The 25,223-nt window shown below is 51.9% G+C and overlaps 1 protein-coding gene across 1 annotated transcript; it reads left to right on the forward strand.

The window, feature by feature from the left end:
• Positions 1-587: 587 nt before the first annotated feature.
• On the forward strand, positions 588-24,789 carry GARRE1 (granule associated Rac and RHOG effector 1). The gene is made up of 15 exons (XM_061573443.1): positions 588-674; positions 2,841-2,979; positions 5,105-5,602; positions 7,881-8,081; positions 9,113-9,253; positions 13,051-13,146; positions 13,710-13,874; positions 14,379-14,711; positions 15,198-15,295; positions 15,577-15,702; positions 16,154-17,076; positions 17,575-17,815; positions 18,531-18,671; positions 22,252-22,327; positions 23,053-24,789. The coding sequence occupies exons 3-15, from the start codon at positions 5,120-5,122 to the stop codon at positions 23,362-23,364; spliced, it is 3,336 nt and encodes a 1,111-aa protein (XP_061429427.1). The 5' UTR covers positions 588-674; positions 2,841-2,979; positions 5,105-5,119; the 3' UTR covers positions 23,365-24,789.
• The last annotated feature ends 434 nt before the right edge of the window (positions 24,790-25,223 follow it).

Raw genomic sequence — 25,223 nt, forward strand, 5'->3', positions numbered from 1 at the left:
TCGGGTCATTTTGTTGCAGGGATGACGGCTGACAGTCCGGGAGATACCACAAACAAATCAGAGCCAGGGAAACCCTGTCAAATAGCAACCTGGGTTAGAGTCCTCCGTTGAATTCCAACGCATGCACGTGGTTACTGGGATGAATGAATTAATAGACGGTGGTGGGGTGGGGGGACGATGGGAGGGTGGGGGGACGATGGGAGGGTGGGGGGAGGGTGGAGGGGACGGTGGGGGGGGGGCTGTGGGGGGGAGGGACTGTGGGGGGGGGGTTGTCGGGGGGGACTGTGGGGGGGGGCTGTGGGGGGGAGGGACTATGGGGGGGGACTATGGGGGGGGGACTATGGGGGGGGGGGACTATGGGGGGGGGGACTGTGTGGGGGGGCGACAGAATGAGGGGGGGGGCGACAGAATGAGGGGGGGGGCGACAGAATGAGGGGGGGGGGGGGCGACAGAATGAGGGGGGGGGGGCGACAGAATGAGGGGGGGGGGGCGACAGAATGGGGGGGGGGGGCGACAGAATGAGGGGGGGGGGGCGACAGAATGAGGGGGGGGGGCGACAGAATGAGGGGGGGGGGGCGGCAACCGGATCCGGATCCACTTCCGGTGTACACGCGCCGGGGGTCGCGCCCAAACATGGCGGCGCTACGCTTCGTCGTGGGGACGCCCTGAGCGAGGTAACGTCAAGTCCGCGCGCGTCGCGCTCGCTCCCCATCGCCGCGCCCCCTTCGTCTTCCCCGCTCCCTCTCCCGTCCTCTCCTCCGCAGTTTCTCGCCTGAAGCGGTCGGGAAGCCGAGTGCGCCCAGGCCTCCGAGCAGTCCGCGGCCTCCCCCACCCCCCTCACCCCGGTCTTGCCTAGTTTCCCTGCCGGGAATCGGCACGGTACGGAGGCCGCGGCCGCTCCCTCCCCGGCTCCCCTCGGTGTTGACTCGGTGGTGGCGAAGCCGGCTGACATTGCGTCGCCTCGCTTCTTACGTTCTAAGTTTCCAATATTGAGGCTCACCTGGCAGTGACTAAGCTGGGTTTCTTCCATTGAGGCGAGTTGACGCGACTCGGTCACAAATTGACGACTCTTGTTGCGTTTCGGTGTTGTCGCTTGCCTCGGCTTCTTCCAGCTCTGAGCGATGTTGCTGTGATCGTCAGATTTCTGTGGAGCGGACGCGCTGTTTTTTTTTTATCCCGTGAGGATTTCGCAAAGCGGTGCGTGGACTAAGGGGACATTTCTGATATCAGCGCCACTTGTATTATTATTGTTTTACCCAGGAGATCTCCACCGCGCCTTAAGACTTCCTTCGGGAGGGTCCTTGCTACATTGGGATGGACGTTCATTTCCATTCGCGAGAGGTTGGCTTCGCGTGCGACGAAACCCGGAGGAAACCCGCCATGCATTCGAGGCAGTGACACTCAAAGAATTCCCGCCGCACAGTTGGTTTTATGAATCTGTTGCTATTCTAAAAAAACGAATTTTTTTTTACCAAGTAAGGCCCCACTGAGCTACGTAGCTCTATTTTTAAGAAGCGACCAGGCCACATGATAGCTCGACGAAGCGGCTTATGTGGAACATTTATAGCATTAGCAAAATACTCTAAACACGTGTTGATTCTAACTGTGGAGGGGAAAATCGGAGGAGCAGGAGAAAATCCACGCGACCACGGGGAGAAAGAAATGCCAACTCCAAATATACAGCAGGCGTCAGGTTCGGGATCGAACCCACGGCCCCTGTATACTAGCCGAGGTAGTTAAAATCTCCTCGCCACTGTTGCCTTACGGCCGTGTATTCTTGGCGAACTCGCAGCCCAAGGACTACAACGCCGGGTTTCCTCACGCAATCTCCCATCCAAGCAGTAACCACGCCCAAGCAAACCTGCTTCGCTTCCGAGATCGGGGTGATTCTAAACATAGCTGGACGGGGACCTCCGAAGTAGTCCTGCAGAGGCCGTTCGCTACCATGTGGTGACGTGGTGAATGCTTTCTGACAGTTCCCAGTGGACGTTTCTTCATCTTGTGACAGCACGACGCCCATTGCGTCATTTTAAAGCTAAGAAGGCGACAAGAATACGCTGCTTCATTATCATTAAGCATAATAATTGTGCGTTTTACTCTGGGAGGATAAATAATCGTAGTAAAAGAACACGTTTGTACTTGTTTTGAGGTTGTTACGCAATACGATGTGGAATTATAATGCGTCACGAGATGCCCTCTGCAAATAGAGAGGAACTTTGTGTATTTTTTGGAAGCTTCGGAACGGCTTTTTTGTTGTTGTTGTAAAATAAATATATTTTCAGAAAGGAGATGAGCGTTGGGGGTGGCTACGAGCAGAGCAGGGTGGAACGAAAGGAAGCGAGTTGATGTACAAATCTTTTGGGAACGTATTGGCAGTGGAGCATAAAAGCGCAAATATATTTTGAAAAAATATATTTGCGACACATTCGTCGTTTGCATGCCTCACCGTGGATCATGAACTTCTACTATTATAATTGAACAGACTGAAGTCCAATTCTTGACATAATTAAATATGTATTTTTCCCATCAGCCGATTGGTTTTCTGGACAGTGATTACCAGATTCCACTTTTTGAGTCTCATCAGCAGTCAGGCCGCTTGGATTCGTAGAACGTCTTCACGTGACCGCATATCAGGACACTGCACTCCTCAAGAGAAATCCACTTCAGCTGTGCTGTTGCTGTCTCATGAACTGTGCCAAGGAGTAACCAGCAAACGATGAACAGACAGAGCGGATACGCAAGCATCCTGAAAACAAAAGACTTGCGGAAAATTCCTCTTGACAGCAGGAAAACGATGCTGATGGGTGTGCGTGCGTGCGATGTTTTTCCTTCGTGGACAGACGCAGCAGCAGTAACAGCTGCTGGGCGGCCCGTGTGAGAGGAGGCCAGGAGCCGCACGGACGAGCGTGGGCCATGCCGCGTCGTAGCCGGGCTGGGTCGCGCAGTCGCTGAGCCCCGGGCCGTCACCTCCACTCACAGGTGGCTCCTGAGCAGTGTCCTCGCTCCCACCCCTCTTCCCTGCTCCTTTCGCAAGCTCGCTCGCTCACTCGCTTCAAACACCCTAGGCGATGCGGCTGAGGTGGCCTTCACTGCGTAAACTTGTTGCTTGGATGGTGAACATTTGCAGTGCAAGTACTCTTGCATAAACCATCACAGAAACTCCGGTGATCCTCGCTGCAGTGGCTTTTCGCTAGCCACCAAACAAAGGCTGTCGCTGCGTCGCGAGCTTTCGGGTGCGCTACTGCGGCCATCTGAAACGCTCTTCCTTCCAATATTAGGAAGCCACTGGAGCTGTCATGCACTTTTAAATCTAAATTTACAACTCATTTCTCAAGAATTACTATTTGTGTTTAGTTTGTTGTCCTTCCCCCTCACCTCTGATTAGCACAGTTGGCTATGTATGGTGCGAAAGAAGTTAAACATACATACAACGTCGTATGTGTGTGACTGGGGATTGAGGTATAGGTGGATGTAAAAAGGTCAGATATTTGAACTTTTATAGAAAATGTCAGTTGCGCCACCGTGCACAAACAGGTTACTGTGCAAAAAAGTGTGAACTGCCTTAAACATGGGAAGGTGCATTACCGTGCTTCAGGAGTACGTGAACTGATGTGAGAATAAGAAGGCGTAACACTGAAAAGATAGCTTTTGTGAATGACACTCACACCCACCATGCGCAAAGGACGCGCTGGGTTGGAAACTAGCAGCTAATGAGTATGTATGATATAAGCGCACAACTTTATCTGTGATGAACGCTGCACTTTCCGTCGTTTTCATGCAGGGGGTGCTGCAAAGCTACGCGCCCCATGCATGAACGACGGAGGCGCAGGGACAGACGTTCGATTACGTTGGAATCGATCTGCAGACAGCGATGTTCTCGCACGGCCAGCTCTGTCGCCTTATCTCGATCCCGTAATCCCAAACAGGTGAAAGTCCGCATTGAACCGAACCTCCAGCAAGGCCATCTACTTAACGATGAGAGAAAATTCACACGAAATGTCCTTTTCAATTAAATCTTCCAGATGTAAGATGATATAAGCTATTTAATGACGAAATAAAGTTATCTAATTCAAAACATAATACAATTCAAAGATGTTACATTTCAAAACTTCAATACAGAGCATCGGGTGCTTGCATGAATGCGTCGTTCGTGTGCAATTTTTTTGTGACTTTCCTGGCTGAAGGCCGTAAATGTTTGAGGGCCTCCGCAGGCGCCCCCGAACAACCCCTAGTCTATGATGTTTGGATATGCAACATTGTACTATGTTTGCATTGTTTAAGTGTGCATAAGATTCACCCTCTGGCCATAGCAAATTTTACATTGCCGAGCCACAGGATAACGGCGTGGTTTCTAATTTTATTCCCTTTTTGAACATCGTGATGAATGGTAGCTCCTCTGGCAGTTGAAGGAGTGGTGTGATCTCATTGCAAACAACAAATACGCGTCGCTAGAAGGGGGGATGAGGGCTCGTGGTGGAGACTTAAAGGCGGAGTGGCAGCCGGTGGAGGGAATTGGTCCACCTTGGAGATGGAGCGATTACTGTATCATAGGGCGCTTCGGTGGCGAGATGTTAACTCCCTCGCGTGTTGTGCAGGTGGTTGTGGGTTCGATCCCGACGCTGATGCCTGTATATTTGGAGTGTATGTCTTTCTCCCCGTGGTCGTGTGGATTTTTCTCCGGGTCCTCTCGTTTTTCCCTCCACATTTAGAAACATGCGTTTTAGAGTATTTGGCTGCTATACATAGTTACGTGATAAGCCAATTGGTAAAATAAAAAATTGTTCGATAAAATAGTGTAGTACATACAGGAGCCAGATTGTTGCATTGTGAGACCGTATGAGATGGTGATGTTTGAGGAGCTGGTTCGCGCCTGGCTGTCATCAGTCATGGCCAACGGCCGCGGTCTCTTGGAGCTGTGTATTTTAGTTAAGCCTGCTCGCTTTTATGTATATCTCACAAATTATACATCTGATTATTAATCTATGCAACATCTGTCGGCGCTAAACCATATGAATAACATTCTTCAACGGCTTCTCATCCAGCCAAATCCACGAGAAATCAAACATTTAAAACAGTATCTGTCCACCTTTTACTCGCCACTTAGGACAAGGCGGGGCCAATGGAAGCCATGAAGCCGCAGATTTCGCTCGGAGGGCCTCCGCGGAAGGCAGTCGGTGGGAACCAGCAAACCCTCACCGACTGGCCCTCCTATGCCTCCGTGGCGGCGACAACTGCCGCCTCCGTCACCACCACCGTAGCCATGGCGCCGACGGCGGCCTCGCCGTCGGCGGCTGCACCGGCAGCGTCGCTCCCCCCGGGCCCCGCCCGTGCCCAACGGGTGGCGGAGGAGGTCCACTCGTACCTGGACGCGCTGGCCGCGTGCTGCGCCGCGGGGTCGCGGGCGGCCGCCTCGTTTGGCCGCGCGCTGGACGGGACGCCGCTCGGCGAGGCGGCTGTCGGGTTCGCGGAGGCGCAGGAGGTGGTGCGGAGCACGGCCGGGGCGCTGGCAGCGCTGGTGCGCGCGGAGGTCTCCGAGATCGCCAGGGGACTGGGACCGACGGCGCCGGGCGACGGCGCGGAGAGGGGGAGGCAGGACATACAGGTGTGGGCGCGGCGGCGATTGGCGGTTGCTCGGAAGTCGAACGTTGGAGGAAGCTGCCGCTCGAATGAGCATTAATGAGTTGCTCGTCTCCTGTTAACAGCCCTGCAGAGCCAGTGGTGGAAATGACAGTCCCATGGCAGGGCATTTCTATCCATAGGACAACAACTGTTGGCTTTCCCACAAAGTTCTATTTATTTTGAAAAAATAATAATAGTCTTTACCCCTTCTGGCAATAACACAGAAGGTGTTAAGATGTTCAAACACCAAATAGATACCTCCTAATCAACGTTTTTGGGTTTAGATCGCGTTATTTATAAATGTGTCGTAACCCTCCACCACCCGACACGGCCAATCAGTAAAAAAAATGTCACGTTGACAAAAGACAAATAGTTCACTGCTTTAGCCCACCGGTGTGTTGAAGCGTGAAACCACAACATTTACAATTTGAGTACGACGTTTCGCTGGTAATTGCATCCAGCATCATCGGGCAATTCGCCAGAATGGTGAGGCTCTGCTGTGTCTCCCGTTCTTATATAGAGCAGCAGCAGGGTGACGTCATCATTAACTCATCAGGTGCAAAGATTCGAGGGGGGAGTTATTGTAATTATATACTAGATTAGTAATCAGGCTATTGTTACGATGCGAGTTGTCGATTAGTAATCATTTGGAATGTGTTTTATTGTGATTATGCTACATTAGTAATCAGTTAGTGTTTGTTTCCCTTATAAGGAATTGTAATGTATCTTATTTAATAATACGCTTCCAGGCCGCACTAAGCCTGTAGCTGTCTGAGCGATTAAAGTTATTTCTGTTTCTCTCAATTTCAATGGATTCTCTAATTAGTCTTTGCCAGTAGTAACTAGTTTTACACAATACTTCAACGTTGTCAAAATCAATTGAGTGTCCCTGTTGGCATGCATGTTCTGCCACTGCCGACAGTTGTGTTTGTGATAGTTTAATATTTCTCTGGTGTTCTTTTAGTCTTACACTAACGTTACGCCCTGTCTGTCCAATATAGCATCTGCCACATACACAATTAATTCGATATACACCTTCTGTTGATAAGTTAGGTAATTCGTCTTTAGTGCACGTTACTAGTTGTTGAATTTTGTGTACTGTACCAAATCTTACTGTAATGTATTGCTTTTGCAAAACACGGGCTAATTTGTCAGTTACTCCTGAGATAAATGGTATTTTTATTGTTTTAATAATCTGATCGCTTTCAGCAGTGTTGCTTTGCGATCGTGATTTGGCATTTAGTGCTCTGTTAATTTGAGCATTCTGTCTTAGTGCTTCTTTAACATGTTTAATCTCTCTCACTAGACTTTCACCATCTGACACTGTTTTAGCCCGATGTATGAGCATCTTGATAAGAGAGGATTTCTGAGCTGGGTGATGATGCGGATCAAATTGTAATCAAATTGTAAATGTTGTGGTTTCACGCTTCAACACATCCGGTGGGCTAAAGCAGTGAACTATTTGTCTTTTGTCAACGTGACATTTTTTTACTGATTGGCCGTGTCGGGTGGTGGAGGGTTACGACACATTTATAAATAACGCAATCTAAACCCAAAAACGTTGATTATGAATAATATTGGTCGCGAAAGCCTACGTGTTAAATAGATACCTATTTGCAAGGCATCAAGTCTGCAATAACCACACATACTTGTGGCAAAACATGTAAACAAACATGCTCTGATAATACATGCTTTGTCTGGAACTAATTGGCCTACACCAGAGACTTCTTTTTACAGCCTTGTCTCACCACCAGTGTTCTATCAGAGAATTCCAAAAGGCAAACAGTACATAGACAACGCAAGTATCAGAGCATTAATAGCTTGGCTTGAGCCGTTTTTTTTATACTGGCAAAATGTTCCATAGATATGATACTTATTCTATTGACCAGGATTTTGAACTCGACCTGATTACTTGCCGCTCACTGGTAGTAAAACTTTGCCGTGCAAAAACTCATCGGGGGTGTGGGGGGAAGAGTCTTTCTGTATTAAGGGATGTCCAGCATTCTGAAAATAATACCGTTTTTGAAAAATGCGACATTTATATTACGTTTAATTACCTCCATACAACTCTCTCCGCTTCAGGACACAATTTAATCACGTGCAGCTGCCTGCATTGGAGCCAGGACCTGAGCCTCCGTGCCAGCTCGGCTCTCTCAAACCTCCGATTCATTCATTGTTTTCCCCATCGACTTAACCGACGCGGACGTGGTGTGACGGTTGCCGCGTTGTTTGGTGTTGTTGCCACCGTTTCTCCGTCCCAGGTTATGGGCTCCTGCCTCTCGATGCTGGTGCGGCTGCAGTGCAGCGTGCTCTCCCAGGGCGTCAAGACGCTGTTGCCCGTGGCGCGGGCGCTGGGCCACGAGCTCGCCGGCGACCTACTGGCGCCGGACGCCGGCCGGACGCCCCCTGACCCCGACACCGAGCAGCGCGACGCCCTGCAGACTTGGCGCCAGGCTGTGCAGGTGTGCGGCGGTGGTGGTGTCCGGTTGTATGGTCAGACGCTGCCGTTACAACCACTTTTCCAATTAAGTTTCATCATCGTCAGCAGCAGCACCATGCATGAGCTATTCCACTGCTGGTTAAATGCCTTCCCCAAGACATCGCCACTCCTCGCATTCTTTCGCGATGCGACAGTTCGGCAAGCTTCCTGCGCTTGAGCCGATTCCATCGGCATCTCGATTCGGAAATTAAAATCTATTTTCGCGACCGTGATGCATGGGTCGAATCGTGCTGGTGATAATTGGTTACTCGCAATATATGGTTTCCATGTATTCCACGTGTGCTCATGCTACCTCCTAAGCTAATGGAGCAAACAAAGGCACAAACAAGACTGCATGAGCGAGCCGAGAAAAATGGTTGATTGTTGATCTAGTTGCGACTCCGAATCGTGAAATTCATTGAATCACGGGGGAGTGAATCGTTCCACTTCTAACATGAACATTCACACGTGGTGAGCGATATCATAACTTGTCCACGGTCTCCCCTATGTCAATTCCTCCTTGTTGTAAAACTCTAGAGAGACAAAGGCGGCCGGGTGTGGTGTCGGCCACACCACCGTCCCCCTCGTTCACTCTGCTCACCTTCATGGGTGCTCACTAACAGTACTTTCCCCAACCGTTCGTTGTGGTTCTACGGGGAAATCTTTTGTATGAGTGCGGATGTGGGGTCGTTTGCGAGGTTTGTACACACGTGCCTAGATGTGCATATATCACCATCATCACGATCCATGGGCAGATAGTCCCGTAGGTGTCCACTGCACATTTCATCATTTGTTTCCACTTGTGCCAATACGCTCAAGTAGTGCCACACCTTTCTGTCACCAAACTCGAATGTCATCAAGCCCATTCTCTGTTAGGTCTTACTCTCTTTCCAGTTCCTTCCATTTTTCCGAACAACACACTTTTCATTTTATATACATATGCGGCGAAACAAAGGTGGCCGTACTGGTCTGACTGTGCTCACCGACACTACCACCGTGTGCGCGTGTGCCTAGGCCACAGCGGCGCTCCGCGGGCGGGCCCCGGACGGCACGCTCGTGGGCCGCGAGGTGCAGAAGCTCTTCTGCTGCCAGGGAAACCACGTGGCGGATGCGCAGCTACGTGAGCTCAACAGCCAAGTGGACCACGCGCTGCAGGTGATGCGCCGTGCGTGCGCGCCCTGTTTCCCCGCGGCTGTGCCCCATTGCCCCGCGGACAATCGCAGTCGTTTGCGTAGTTGATTTTCCTTTGCGCGTCGTTTATTCTTTTACCTGGGGATTTTTTTCCCACCTCTTGGTTATATATTCTACTCGCGGAAAGTACCCGGCGTTGCCGGGGTGAAAAAGACACACATCGACTTGCAACAACCGCCATTCGCCACTAAGTAGCGGTGACGTCACCACGACGCTTGTGCCAGGCTATGTGCACCTTGAGGCCACGTGAAGTGTCGAACGCCAGCTGGCAGGAGGTCACGGGGCAGACACAGGTGCCACAGGTCGACTGACTGAGAAGACTGAGATGACTGGCTGATGCACCACCTGTGCCCCCTACTGTGCCAACTTGCTGTGCTTTAGCCACCCGGCGCTCCTCTCGTTGTTGAATGTCGCTTCTCCGCCCTCTGTTGTTGTTGGAGGACGACTGCCTTCAACTAACCATTAGCGTCCTTCACGAGCCTTACACACACACACACAGACATCGACCCACACACACAAACACATTGACTTTCACACACATATGGACTGAAAAACAGACATCTACTTACACATACACACATGGAGTAACACACAGACAGTGACTTTAGACACACACACATGGATTTACACAAACACATCGACTCACACACATAGACTTACACACACACATCGACTCACACACACACATACATAGTCACACACACACATCGACCTACACACACATATGGACTTACACACACATATGGACTTACACACACACATGGATGCACGCACATACATCGATTTACATACACACATCGACTCACACACACACACACAGCTTTACACACACATAGACTCACACACACACATAGACTTACACACGCACATAGACTTACACATATACATCGCCTCTCACACACACATCGACTCACACACACACGTCGACTCACACACACATGGAGGTAGACACGCAAATCCACTCACACGCAAACATGTACTTAGATACACACATTATTTTAAAAATTACGAACTTAATCGTTAAATAATAGTTGTCTACACACACACACCACGCACACACATTGACAAACACACACACATCGATTGACGCACACACACATCGACTTGCACACACGCACACATTGACTTATATACACATACATAGACTCAAACACACATCGACCTACACACACACATATGGACTTAAACACACACATACGGACTTAAACACACACACACATATCAACTAACAACAACAACAACCGCCATTCGCCACTAAGTGGCGGTGACGTCACCACGACGCTTGTGCCAGGCCATGTGCACCTTGAGGCCACATGAAGTGTCGAACGCCCGCTGGCAGGAGGTCACGGGGCAGACCCAGTTGCCACGGGTTGCCTGACCAAGACTAACACACATAGATTCACACACACATGGACTCACACAAACACATATATCGACGCACACACACACATCGACTTACGCACACACATTGACTTGCGCACACACACATAGACGCACACAGACACATTGACTTATCGACTCACACACACATGGACTTACACACTCACATATCGACGCACACATACACATAGACTCACACACACATGAAACTACACACACACAAACATATCGACTAACACACGCACATATCGACTAACACACACAGACATCGATTAACACACACACATCGATTCACACATGGACTTAAACAAACACATACATAGTCACACACACATTGACCTACACACACACACATATGGACTTACACAAACACACATCGACTAACACACACACACATGGACTCACACACACACATATCGACGTACATACACACATCGACTGACACACATGGACCCACACACACAAACACATCGACTTAAACACACACATACATAGATTCACACGCACATGGAACTATGCACGCACATCGACTAACACACACACATATCGACTGACACACACACACACATCTACTGACACACACATCGACTGACACACACATCGACTTAAACACACATAGATGCACACACGCACGGACTCGCACAGACACAACTCACACACATATATGGACTCGCACACACACATGGACGAACACACGCACACTCTAACTTTTATATAGACTAAACAAGTTTGTAAATAATAGTTTTCTATGTACGTGACTTTAGCGAAAGAAGCAAGGGAGAGGGGAAATGCATGCGTGTATAATAAGTATGTAATTAGGAGCGACTGCGATTTAGGTGCAAACATTTGCTGTGAGCAAGGACGGAAAATTAATGAAAGTCAACGAATACAAAATGAACCTCACCTACCTGTAACTATGAGCCGATGCGCACCAATCAAGCGTAATTGACATAACATCACTGCTCAACCCCCCTACTGAGTGGGCAAGTGTAAATATGATAGAATGAAGACGTAATTGAGTATATTTATTGGTTTTTCCCTGTGCAGTAAGTGATATTGCGTGGCTGCTTATGTCTCAAGAGTACAGAAAAAGGCTATTCTTCAACAACATTGGTTCATCCCTGTCATTAAATCTAACCTATAAAAGGAAATTTTGTAATGAGTAAACAGTGATGGTAACAAATGTTTGAAGGGAGCTGTAAATCTGTGTGTGTGTTACCTTGTGCAGTGTCCACACGAAAGAGCTATCCCCCCTCACCCCCACCGAATGCGTTTGACTTAGTAGGGGCCTGCCCCCCCCCCACCGACGCGTGTGAGTTGGTATGGTCGAGCATGCGCTATGTAATAAATAAACGAAAACAGCACTAAATCGCTATTTAAACTACTTTAAAGGTGACGGACGCGAAATCGGAATAGCGTTGTTCCAGGACGGGGCTTGTGGCGTGCTACCTGGCAACTTTTTTTTTAAGCGTAAACCCCACGGTTTGCGAGCCAAATCCTTCGCAAGTTTCGGCCGCACACACACGGACAGACAGACAAACAATGACATTTATAGGTAAGATGTATGCTCTTGGTAGGCCAGTAATGATGCGTGTGGTTGATGGGATGTGTAAACATTGTATTCGTCGACTTTCAATGTGGGGAGCGGTAGTGCAGCGGTTAGCGCGCTGCGTTATAAACCCAGTGACCCGGGTTCGATTCCGGCTCGCGGCCAACACCAGTGACGATTATCTGAACCGGTCCCGGGCCTCCCCTAGGTCGACTCGGCCTCAAAATGAGTACCTGGTGCGGTGTGTAGACATCGCCACTGGGGAGACAAAGGCGGTCGGGCGTGGTGCTGGCCACCCACCCCCTCGTGTACCGTTACGGCCTTCGTAGGTGCTCGCTAGCAGCACTTGCCCCTACAGTCTGTTAAGGCTATACGGGGGATCTTTGTGTAAACAATACTTTTTTTTACGTAGGGGAACAGGTATTTGAAGGAGGTGTATTGTTAACTTTAAAGGAGGTGTGTTGTATGGAATTCTCTACCTGACAAACCAAACAAAAACCTTGAGTTGAACCACTTCAATGAACACACTGTGACGAGACAGCATTGTGCATGAGAGATGCTATTAGCATGATTTTGCGTTTCTTAAATGGCTATTTAAACTAAATTACATGCAAATTAATTTAATACATTAAAATTATCCTTCTACATGTCTGGTTATTGCGCTTGTGGTGAAGGTGACGGTGCTTGCGCTTGTGGTGTTGAAGGACGTGGTTGTTGTGGTGCTTGTGTTGGTGGTGTGATTTGGTGTGTGTCGTGGTAGTGGTGGCATGCGCTGGGAGCGGTGGCGGTAATATTTGGCGTGTTTCCGGCACTTGCCCCGCTCGCTCTGCAGGCATACATGCAGGCCCTGGAGAGACTGCACCAGAGTGAGTTCTCCATGAAGGCCGGGTTCCACCGGAGCCCTGCGCACACCGAGGAGGTGCTGCAGGTGAGCGGAGACTGCTGGCGGACAGGGGTGGGGTGCGGTCGGGACCACAGGTGCACAACAACAACACTACAACATCGCTTCCAATGCAACAGCACAAATGGGAGTACGACAAACCTTTCGTCTGGCATTCGGAAAGCAACGCGCACTGAGTTTGTAACCGCGCGTGTTGGGTTTGGAGAAATATTTGATGGCGAATGATTTTCGTTTGTACCTCCTGCAAAAATTGTGTTGGGCACCGATCGGCGCTGTGAGTGATCCATCGCTCTTCCCCGCAGTTGCAGTTAAGCGACGTCTTAATTCCCCCCTTACTTGGGGGGGGGGGGGGGGGTACTGCTAATAAAAGTAAGAGGCGGGCTTTTGGGCAGGACACGTCACTGTGGGAATGGTGATGCCCATTGTTTGAGCGTTAAGGTTGGGAGTGAACATGCCCGAAAATACGGCCACCGCAGAAGGTGCAGTGGTGAAATCGATTTGTGCGTGTGGCGCACTGCAAAACTTATTGAGGGATGGCGACCGCCTGGTGTGAGGCCTGGACCTTAACCGACCGTGGTTGTTGTGCCCAGGACTGCTGCATCGAGGCGGAGGCCCAGCAGGCTGGGATGAGCCGCCTGTCGGAGGCCCTGGTGGCCCTAGAGCTGCCCACCGTATCGCTGCACATCGGCAGCGCGCACCTCAAGGGCGTGCCTTCCAGCAGCCTCACCACCGCCGACAACCTCGCTGCCAAGATGGTACGAGCGGTGGCCTCTTCGTGGCTGGGCTGGCTGGCTGGCTGGGGGGTGGGTGAGTGGTGGAGTGGATGTGTATGTACGTTTCCTTCGCTGGTATCTCCTTGCAGTGTCTCTCCACTTCTGTAAGTACGCATGCGGATTTAACTTGTTGGGCAATGTACGTAGCCAACCGTGATAATGGGAGGTGCAGGGGAAGGGCAAAAAACTAAACGCAAAAAGCATTTCTAAAGAAATTAGTTTGCAGTCTGGATTTAGAATTGCACACAACTCCCAGTCGTTTCCTAATAGGTGGGGGCAGTGTCGCTGGCTGGATGGGGTATTTGGGTGGTTGAGCAGCTGGGTTCGCGAGTGGGTGAGTGGGTGGGTGGCTGGCTGAGTGAATTTCCGTATTGGATTCAAACCCAGCCTCGGAGCGCTGCCGGCTCGGTACTGTGACAACCCCCCAGACTGTCCTCGCCGACCCCTAAAGCCCGCCGGTGTCGTTTCTTTTCACGAGCGTTGCAGCAAGCCATGCGAGCATTTCTGAAGGAGGCGTTGGGTGTGACGACGGCGCCACGCAGCTCCAGCCAACGTGATGGCGCCGGCGATGCCGGCGGCACCGGCGGCACCGTGAAAATCGTCCCCGGCAGCGAACTTGGCTCCAACGGTGTGGGGGTGCCGGCGGCGGCGGCGACGTTGACCGGGGCCAACGGAGCTCCTGTGGCTGGCGGTGCCGGTCACAAGACGCTGGCGGCCGAGGAGGAGCTTGGGCGCGAGACGCTGGGACACGTGTGCCCCTCGGTGTGGCGCGGAGCCTGCAAGACGGCCGTGCAGCTGTTGTTCGGTCAGGCTGGGCTGGTGAGACTTATTCACTTGGTCCTTTTTGGTCTCTTGCAGGCCACAAGCGTTTCCTTTGCTGGTAGCTCCTTGCAGCATATCTCCACTTCTGTATGTACGTTGAACTTCTTTCGCACCGTACGTAGCCAACCGTGCTAATCAGAGGTGCGGGGGAAGGACAACAAACTATACACAATAAGCAGTTTTCAATCTAGATGATTTAAAAGTGCATGTAGCTCAACTGGCTTCCTAATATCAGAAGGAAAAGCGTTCCAGACGGCCGCAGGAGCGCATCTGAAAGCGTGCGATGCGGTGACCGTCTTTGTCCAACATCCTTCTGTCTGTCCATCGCGGCATCTTTCAACCGAGATGACGTCTATCCCTCCCGATGTTAGATGCCCACCTGTGTGTTTTCTCCCATGTCTGTGCATGTAAGTACGTACATTTGTGCTCATGCATCTGCCACCACTTGGCATACACCCGCGCGCGTGTGTGTGTGTGTTGTAGGTCGTGGTTGATACAGCCGAAGTGGAAAACCGGGAGGCGTACACGCCACAGATCAGCCAGGAGGGCGACAAGATCGTCGTGCAGGTGCCGTCCACCTGGTGAGGCTCTTCCTTCCGATATTAGGAAGCGATTGTCGGAATGAATGGGGCATGACCCTGGTTCTTGTGGCAATATTTTTACTTGTCACATTGTGCCGCCAGGTATCGGCAGACACATCAAGTGTGGCCCGCAGTCAAAACCCCTTGTGGAGTCCAATAAAATTTAGGACCAACAGAGAGACAAAGATCCCCGTGTATTATACTGTGCGCAATGACGTCACGGTATTCCCGGCAGTAACGGCGTCGTGGTGCGTCGCGGTGTGCCCCGTCGGTGTGCGCAGGTGCGTGAAGGAGGACCCAGCCACCATGTCGCTGCTGCGCCGGTGGCTCGACCCCGAGCGCTCGGTGGCGCTGGTGGACGTGCTCTACACCGCCACGCTCGAGCCGGCCCGCTGGCGGGCGGGCAGGTGGGTGGGCACAACGGGGGGGGGGGGGTCGCGCCACCAGCACAAACTGACGCCGTGCGCTCGTTTACGATCGGCACCCCGTCGGTCACCGCAGGCGTCCGGGCCGCCCGTCAAATAGGCGGTGGTGCGATTCGCCGAGCGTGTGGCCATTTGCCAGAGTCTCCGCTGGTTCGGTGACGTTTTACGATTCCGAGCTGTGATTTGACGGAATGAGCTTTTCTGTGTTTTTGTTATTGAATCGAACATTATCCCATAAGCTAGCAATTCATTTTAACACATTTATATTTTCACGCGTGCGCTCCGATTGATTTAAATTGGTGTGTCGTTAGTTTATATGCAGGTCACATGCGGTTGGCTGTGGTGGGGTAAAGTGTGGCAAAGCCGCTCGCGTAATCTTTTGGGCTCCCGTTGATCCAGCTGACGAGGCTGGTGCTCATGCGCGCACTCGCAGGGCACAGGCGCTGCCCTGCATCCAGCTGCTGCTGAGGCGCGAGGCGGCCGACTCGCCCAGCATGGCCGAGCTCCCAGAATGCACGGCGGCGAGCGCCAAGCCGAGCGGCGGCTTCCAGAAGACGTTCTCGCGGCTCACCTCGCGCCTCACCAAGAAGCACGCCGCCTCCGTCACGTTCCAGGGCGCCGCCAAGAGCGGCCCCTCCCGCCACGACGAAGACAAGAAGGCGACGCGCGCCTTCGTGCCGCCGTCCGCCGTCGGTGGCGCCGGCTCGTGGAAGGCCACCTCCGGGCCGCTTGCCAAACTCGCGTCCTCCGGTAGCCCGGCACGTGGCGGCACTGGTGGCGGCGCGACCGGCGCCGCCGCCGCGGTGGCGGGATCGAGCGTCAAGCGGGGCACGGGGCTGAACCTGCCGAGCGACCAGGAGATGCAGGAGGTTATAGACTTCCTGTCGGGCGTCGGACTCAGCAAGTCGCAGCAGCCGTCGCCGATGAACCAGCGCCGCACGCCGGACCCGGGAGCGCCGTTCCCACCGCGCTACACCGGCGGTGGCGGTGGAGGCAGTGGCGGCGGTGCTGGCGGTGCTGGCGGTGGTTTCCCGCCCCCGATGCTGGGTGCTCTCGGCCCCACCACGCTCTTCAAGGGGTCGCCTCACGGCCCCGGTTCCGGAGCTGCCGCCCTGCCGCCACCGCTGACTCCGCAGCAGCAGCAGCAGCAGGCGGCGCAGGCGGTGCAGGTGGCACAGGCGGCGCAGGCGGCAGCTGGAATTTGGTCGGCGTGGGAGCTGCATGGGCGGCTCGGGCCGGGGCCCGGCGAGGGCACGGCCAAGACGGCGCACGTGAGGAACAACACGTGGCCCAATCGCTTCCAGCCAGACGGTCTGTGCGGTGTCCCCGAAACCTTCCTCTCCCTCGACCCCGCAGGTGACGAGTTGACCACCGCGCGGCGTAGGTTTAGCGGTCGTGCCGTTTGTTTCCGTGTGTGTTTCTCGGGATGTGCTGTGTGTTGTTCGGGGCGATATCCGACAATTCGGTTCCTGAAAGGAGGCCCCCGGCATGCGGAGCAAAATGGACGCGATGTCGAACAGCGCTCAGCACGACGCGAAAACGCAATGGAGGATTGTTTCGACGATTTGCTGTCGTGCTTTTTGCAGGGTTTGATGAGCTGGGAACTCACTGTTGTGGTTGGTTCCGAATTTAAGTGGCTAATTCACCACATAAACTGCGTATCACTGAGGAGCATCTCATAATAGAACCGTCAGCCGTGAACATGGTTTGGTTCTTTTTTTGCAAGTACGGTTAATCAGCAACCCAGATCATCCGCCCACGGGTAACCGAGAGCCAACCGAGCTCCTCCAAGCAGCAGCGTTGGTTTCTAATGGCGCCTGCCTTCTCTCCTGCCCCACTCTCACCGTACGTCAGTCAAGGGCGACCCGGAGTACGCGCGCTACGTGACGGGTCTGGCGCAAGTGCTGCAGCACCAACAGCAGCAGAAGTCGTCTCAGCACCAGCACGGCCCGGGCCACCGGGCGACACCGAGCAGTCAAGCGCAGCCGGCACTCGGGGAGGCGGTGGCGGCGGGAGAGTGGCAGTCGGCGCCGGCGGCTCGTGAAATCGGGGAGGCCGCCCGTGCCTGGCAGTGCAAGGACTCGTTCATGCCCAAGTGAGAAAGGGCTGCAGCGCCGGCAGCAACCGCAGCGACCGCCCCATCCATGGCAGCCGCACCGCTCGCATCGCCCACATCGCCCACATCGCGAGTGCACAACCGCATTGATTTTGCCATCACCGTCAGAGGGAGATGGGTGCCATTGCGTGTGCGCTTGTGTGTACCTGTGTCTAGGATTGTGCATCGGCCAGTCATCTCGGTCAACCCATGGCACCTGGGTCTATTCCGTGACCTACTGCCAGCGGGCGTTCGATACTTCACGTGGCCTTAAAGTGCACATAGCCTGGCACAAGCGCCGTGGTGACGTCACCGCCACTTAGTGGTGAATGGCGGTTGTTGTCTAGGATGGAGAGCGGTAGTGCAACGGTTAGTGCGCTATGAACCCCGCCACCCGAGTTCGATTCCCGCTCACGGTCACCAACACCAGTGAAGATTATCTGAAACGATCCTGGGGCTCCCCTAGGTCGACTCAGCCCCCAATGAGTACCTGGTGCGGTGCGTAAACATGGACACTAGAAAGACAAAGGTGGCCGGGCGTGGTGCTGGCCACCCACCCCCTCGTGTGCTGTGCCGGCTTTCATAGGTGCTCGCTGACAGCACTTGCCTCTGCAGTCCATTAAGGCTACAACGGGGGGGATCTTTGTCTTTGTACGTATGTTGAACTTTCGCACCGTACCTAGCCAACCGTGCTAATCGGAGGTGTGTTGTGCAGGGTGGCGGCGCCAGGAGCCGGCTGGCTCGGACTGGGCGGGCGCCCGGCCCAGCACGGGGAGGAGCCCCTACCGGCCAACGGGCACGCGTGCTTCTCCATGTTCTCGGGGCCAGACCTGGTGGCGGCCGTGAGCCAGCGTCGGTGAGGCCGCACGCGGACACTGAGCAGCCGACACCATCGTTTGGGATGTTTTAGATTCGTTTTTCCGGTCGTCCTGGCAGCGGCTTTTGGATAGCCGTTGAACCAAGACGGTTACCGGATCGCACACTGTTAGATGCACTTCTGCGGCCGTCTGGAACGTTCTGCCTTCCGATATTAGGCGGCCACTGGAGCTATGCACTCTTAATTCGTCTAGATCAGGGGTCGGCAACCTACGGCTCCGGAGCCGCATGCGGCTCTTTACGGGCTGCTTCTTGACGATATGTACGTATGTACAGTATGTACATAGATGCATTGCGGCTCTTGAAATACTGAATTTTGTACCGAATTGGAAAGAAATGGCTCTTCTTGTTATTTTGGTTGCCGACCCCTGGTCTAGATTGAAAACTCATTTCTTTAGAACTGCTTTTTATGTTCAGTTGTCCTTCCCCCACACCTGCTTAGCACGTTTGGCTACATATGGTGTGAAATAAGTTCAACATACGTACATACATCCATTATAGAGGTTTTTGGGTTAGATCGTGTAAATATATAAATGTGTCGTTAAAACCCGCCACCACCCGACACTGCCAACTAGTAAGGGTTGTCACGTCAACAGAACATGCCAATTCGTCACTAGTACAGCACACCGGTGTGTTGGAGAGCCAAGCCACAACATTTACAATCTGAGTACGACGTTTCGCCAGTGATTACAACTAACTTAATCAGGCGACAGCCATATTTGTGGAGAAGACTTACTGTTTCGTTCCTTATATAGAGGCGTAGATGTGTTGACCACGCTTCTGCGCTCTTGCACAATGTGGGGGGGGGGGATTACTGAGGCAACGTACATTATGCATGTGCATTATGCGAGCCCTTTGAACTTGACCTTCCTGTCTATTGTGTTTATTAAAATAGCCCTACCAAAGGTAATCCCTATTGAAGTACGATGCCTTTGTATTGTACGCTGCCCTAATTAGAGAATCTATCGAATTTGAACCCTTACTAGTTGGCTGTGTCGGGTGGTGGCAGGTTTTAACGACACATTTATATATTTACGCGATCTAACCCAAAAACCTCTATTATGGATGTTATTGGTCGCGATGTGTTAAACATACTTTCATACTCACACAGAGATCCATAGTTTGTTGTTCTTACCTCCGCACTTCCTATTAGCACGGTTGGCTACGTACGGTGCGAAAGAAGTTAGCTCCCTTAACTCCTCCGCTACGCGATAATCCGTCCCGACGAGGGCACGACGTTTTGGCTCTGGACACTTGTGCAAAACGCCTCGTTACATCGGCCTAAATGATTGCGTTTTCGTGTTAATCTGCAGCCCATTTTTGCGTCAGGTCTACTGCTGGTTGATGCCCCCTCCCTGCACCATGCAGGTGTGTGCGTGGGTTAGTTGACCATACTTCACCACGCTGGTCGGTTCTAGTTGGCGATGGTGTGGCAGCATAGGTGTAAAGTAACGGGCAGTCCTCAACTTATGAACGGGTTACGTTGCTGAGATCCGTTCGTAAGTCGATTTGTCCGTATTTCGGAATTCAGTCTATAGTTGTATGTGTACTGTGCATGCTGTACGTACAATTAGATTCAACAAAAAAAGGAGGCAATGTTCAACTCATCAATAACATATTTGTACTCTTTGGTTCTTTCGGTAAAGTCACGTATAAAGATAAAATAATAAATTAAATAATAGCATACTACGACGTTTCGATTGCAACACAAGCAATCATCATCAGGTATAAAAGAAAGAAATAGCAACAAAAATCTAACCAGAAAACTATAGACAGACATATAAGCAGACAAATATCACAAAGATACACAGAGAGAGGACACATATCGGCACAAAGAGAGAGATCGTCTCTGTGACGGGGCCTTAAATAGAGAGAGGGGGGGGGGGTGGGGTCGGAGAGAGGGAGGGGGCAGAGGAAAAATTAGCATATCAATGAGTAGGGCGACGTGTGGTACTGTACGCAAGCTTGAAAATTAGGAGAAAGGGAGAAAGACACACTAAAATTAAATAACCTAGCAAAATATCGAAATGTAATGTAATGCAACACAGTCGGTCAACACACAATTAACGCATAGCCTGGTCGATTACGTATTTCAAAGATTGCTAAGTTAGAATTTAAGTGTGAAAATTCCAAAGAGAGGACACAGGCAGAGAGACAAAACAAAAAATCTAGAGGGAGAGAGAAAAAATAAACTTAAAACTTCCCCGTAGAAGTGGTTCAATCTTAATTTGAAGCTTTCGTGACTGCAGGAATTACTCTTTGGTTCTTTCGGTAAAGTTACGTATAAAGATAAAATAATAAATGAAACAATAGCATACTACGACGTTTCGATTGCAACACAAGCAATCATCATCAGGTATAAAAGAAAGAAATAGCAACAAACATCTAACCAGAAAACTATAGACAGACATATAAGCAGACAGATATCACAAAGATACACAGAGAGAGAACACGCATCGGCACAGAGAGAGAGATCGTCTCTGTGACGGAGCGTTAAATAGAGAGAGGGGGGGGGGCGGGGTCGGAGAGAGGGAGGGGGCAGAGGAAAAATTAGCATGTCAATGAGTAGGGCGACGTGTGGTACGGTACGCAAGCTACCGAAAGAACCAAAGAGTAATTCCTGCAGTCACGAAAGCTTCAAATTAACATATTTGTACATTTGTATGTAATACTGTCATAAATACAGTATAGTAAATGAAACATAATATAAAGTAACATAAGGAAAAACATCAGTTTAATTTTCACTTACCTTTATTCCTGATGCTGGCTTCCTTTTGGGAAAGGGTTTGCGTCAACGCGGGTGGTGGACGGGCGTGGTGCTGACCACCCATCCCCTTCGTGTGCTTGCCGGCCTTCTCTATAGGTGCTCGCTAACAGCACTTGCCCCAACAGTCTGTTAAGGCTATAGAGGGGTGGGGGGGGGGTGTCTTTGTCTTTGCATCACGCGGTATACCGGGACTCAATACATCTCGTGGAGGATCGCTCCTCCGAACAAAATAGTTCCGCGGTTTGGTTCGTAAGTTCGACCGAACGTTCGCAAGTCGTTATTTGTGCATTTACGTAAGTCGGACGTTCGTATCTCTGGGTGGACTGCCTGCGCAACAATGGATTTTCCTGCGTTGACCTTCTATTGATGGCACCGTGGCCCTGCAGGCCTGCTGGTCGGCCTGTCACAGCACTATCCAGACTCAACCGCTGCTTCGCATCCGAGATCTGAAGAGTTTGGGTGCATTCCTTTTTCATTTAGCCAAAGCGAAATGTTTATGTGCAGTCAGTGAGATTGCAATGCAATTTTACGTCATCTCCCAATGCAGAGAGGTCTTGTCTCGTCGAGCGCAGGCAACGATCTGGGAGTTTATTGCGATCGTCGTCGGCTGGCACCTCCGATTAGCACGGTTGGCGATGTACGGCGCGAAAGAAGTTCAACATCAACACCCAACATCTCGCCGACCTACACCGTTAAACCGCACACAGAGGCTCACTTGCAGTGCTCACTTGCCCCAGCTGTTGTGCGGTAGCCAGCGTGGTGATGAATGCCGTGTGTGTGCACGCGATCGCAGGCGGCACAGCAGCGGCGAGCAGCAAGTCGCGGCCGTGCTGTCCATGCCCCGCGCTCCACCAGACACCGTCTCGCAGGTAACCGCCAACGTATTTTGTTCTTTAAAACATCTCTCAGATTTGTGTTCTGGGATGTGCTCCAGACCCTGCGTGTTGTTCGACACTTTGTCCTCTGATGCTTTATCTTCCACAAGCTGGGAGCTTCGCCAGGAACTGTGAACGCGTTGTTCAGCTTAAAAAATATTACAGAACGCCTCTTCACTGGGGCTTGCGAGGGTCACGTGACCCGCTGCTGCTCTTCAGCACGTTAATTTTATTTATTTCTCTGACACGCGATGCGAACTCCCAAGCTGCTGGGCGGTAAAATTGGCACGCCGCATTGCGACGCATTATATTTTTAAGTGTCGTACGCAATTCATATTTGGTAGTGAAAACACTCGGCGTTCGCAACTCTTTGCCGTCGGTTAGCAGGGTGGCACAGTGGTAACACTTCTGCATCGGAGTAAGAAAAGCCTGGGTTTCATTCCCGACTTGAGCACCTTTCTCTGTGGAGTCTGTATGTTCTCCCTCTGTTGTGCGTGGGTTTCCTCCCGGTTCCCTCCCATAGCAAAAAAACATACAATGTAAACGAAACTACCTGGAAATTATTCCATTGGGATTACACATGGCAATACCAACCCCCTCCTGTAAGAGTCTTGAGACCCATAGAGGCTTTCTTGACAAAACAAGGATAGTCATGACATGGATAATGAATCACGTTATTGACGGCGTTTCTCCGCCTCACTGCGTTTGCCTTTTACTAGGAAAAGACAAAAACGTGGCCTCTCAAATCGCCGTGGATGGCCGCCTCCACGCTGGTGCCCACCAGCACGGCTCCGTACCCGGACGCCGGTCCTCCGGTGCCGTGGTACGAAGACTCTGCAGCGCCAGCGGTCTTCCCGCCGTCCGTGTGGTCAACGGAGGCGTGCGACGGCACGGCAGCCGTGGCGTCAGCGGAATTCACGCCGTACATACCGCACCAGCCGGGCGCCGGCGCCGCCACGCAGCGCCTGGGAGCGCCGGGCTACGGGCAGGGCCCTGGCGGAGAGCGCAGGGTGTACACGAGGCCGTACTGAGCGGTCGCTGCACCGGCTTGAGAGCTTGATTACGGCAGGAACTCTGTCGCAAGGGCGCGCACTCTGTTTATTACACACACACAAGCGCACTACCACACTGTAACGAAACACACGTACTTTCGTACTACCACACCATTTTATCATATTACACCGTCACGCTTTCACACAATATCTTAACACACACTCTTACACAGTAGCACACTACCGTACACCATCACATCCTCTGCCACACACACACATTCGCACTTGTACTCTCAAACTCTCACACACGTGCGCACACGCGCACTTGTTCACCGCCTGCACCGTGGGCTGCGAGCCGCAGCTGAGCTCAACTCAACGCCAGCGAGGGGGGGGGATCGCCGTAGCCGAGTGCCGATTTAAGGCGCCACTCCCCCCCGCCCCGTCCCGTGGGGAACTGGCTTCCGGCACGGTGGCGGGGCACCGGGTAGTGGCGGTGGGTGCCTGCACGGCGCTAGTAGGGTTGGGGGTGGTAGCTTCGTTTTGACACTAAAGCGTTACGTACGTCTGCGGGGCAATATTTAGTTTTGTTGGGGGGGGGAACCACGTCCCGGCATTGGCCACGGGCTGGCGTTCAAGCCCGAGGAAAGCGCCATCGCCGCTCGAGCTAGCCAAAGGTATTTCTCAATGCGGTGCCTTGCCGCTGCCCGTGCACAAAACTCGCGCGCGGTTGTTGTGGGCGTTGAAAATAAAACTCAAAACTATTTTATGACCAACAATCTGAGACCAAGGTGTGGGCATTGGGGGGGGGGGGGGGGGGGAAGGCCTTGGCCCGGGTTAGAGTAAAAATAAAGAAAGCCCGGCCAGGTCGGATTGAAACCCTGCGAAGAGCGCCTGCCATCGACAGTGGTGTAGTCCCGCCAATGCGTTCAGGAGCGAATGTTCTCAACGTTCAACGTGAGTTTGCGCGACGCAAAGCCCGCACGTGTGATGCCGGTGGCCCGCAAGTGTTGTTACGCGTTGTGTTGTCGTTATTGTTGTGCGGAGGCATTCCATTGAGCTGACCCGTGTGCAAAGCGTCCCGTTCTGAGAGAACCTTCCATGGCTGGAACAGGAGGTATTTTACATGGCTTGCTGCGTCGTCCACGTTGTTTCTCTTTGTTTTTTACTGCCCACCCCCACGTAACACTGTTTTTTTTTTGTCTAAAAAGAGCGTAGTTAAAAACTACTAACGAATATTAGCTCAACGATATAACAAGAGATGAATCTTGCAACGGCATATGCAGAGGGTAGAGCGTTGACCTTCCAAAGTGCGAGCTGCTATTCTATGGCTAATGGTGCTCCTGTAAAGGTATGTATGTGTACACTGGTTTCTACTGTGCGAGACGGCAGCTTGTAACTGCCTGCAGTGAGACTATTCTTCGTTGTTCTTTGTATTCCAGTACTGAAAATACAGCCTAAAACATGCATGTGAAATGCCTCCTATGTTGAGCTGCTGCGTCGAAGGATGCGTTTACATTGCCCTCCTGCTATAAATGGTGTCACCTCGGAGCGTGGGGCGTTACTATTGCGCTTGAACGACAAAAGGGGGGGTGGTGCAACCTCCACCTCCATTGGTGGCCAGGTAAAAAAAAGTGTTTTTATTTTACCAGGTAAGGCTCACTCAGCTATGTAGCTCTTCAGAAGCAACCTGGCTATCACAATTGATAGCTCAACAGAGTGGCTTATCGTGTGGACATTTATATCAACCAACTAAATGTGGAGTGGAAAACGGGAGGACCCGGAGAAAAATCCCCGCGACCACGGGGAGAGAGACACGCCAACTCCAAATATACAGCAGGCGTCAGGCTCGGGAGCGAACCCACGACCTCGTGTATACCAGGGGAGGAAGGTAACATGTC

The sequence above is a fragment of the Lethenteron reissneri genome, chromosome 52 (assembly GCF_015708825.2).
Source record: "Lethenteron reissneri isolate LAM-NWPU_2019-01 chromosome 52, ASM1570882v1, whole genome shotgun sequence".
Lineage (NCBI taxonomy): Eukaryota > Metazoa > Chordata > Hyperoartia > Petromyzontiformes > Petromyzontidae > Lethenteron > Lethenteron reissneri.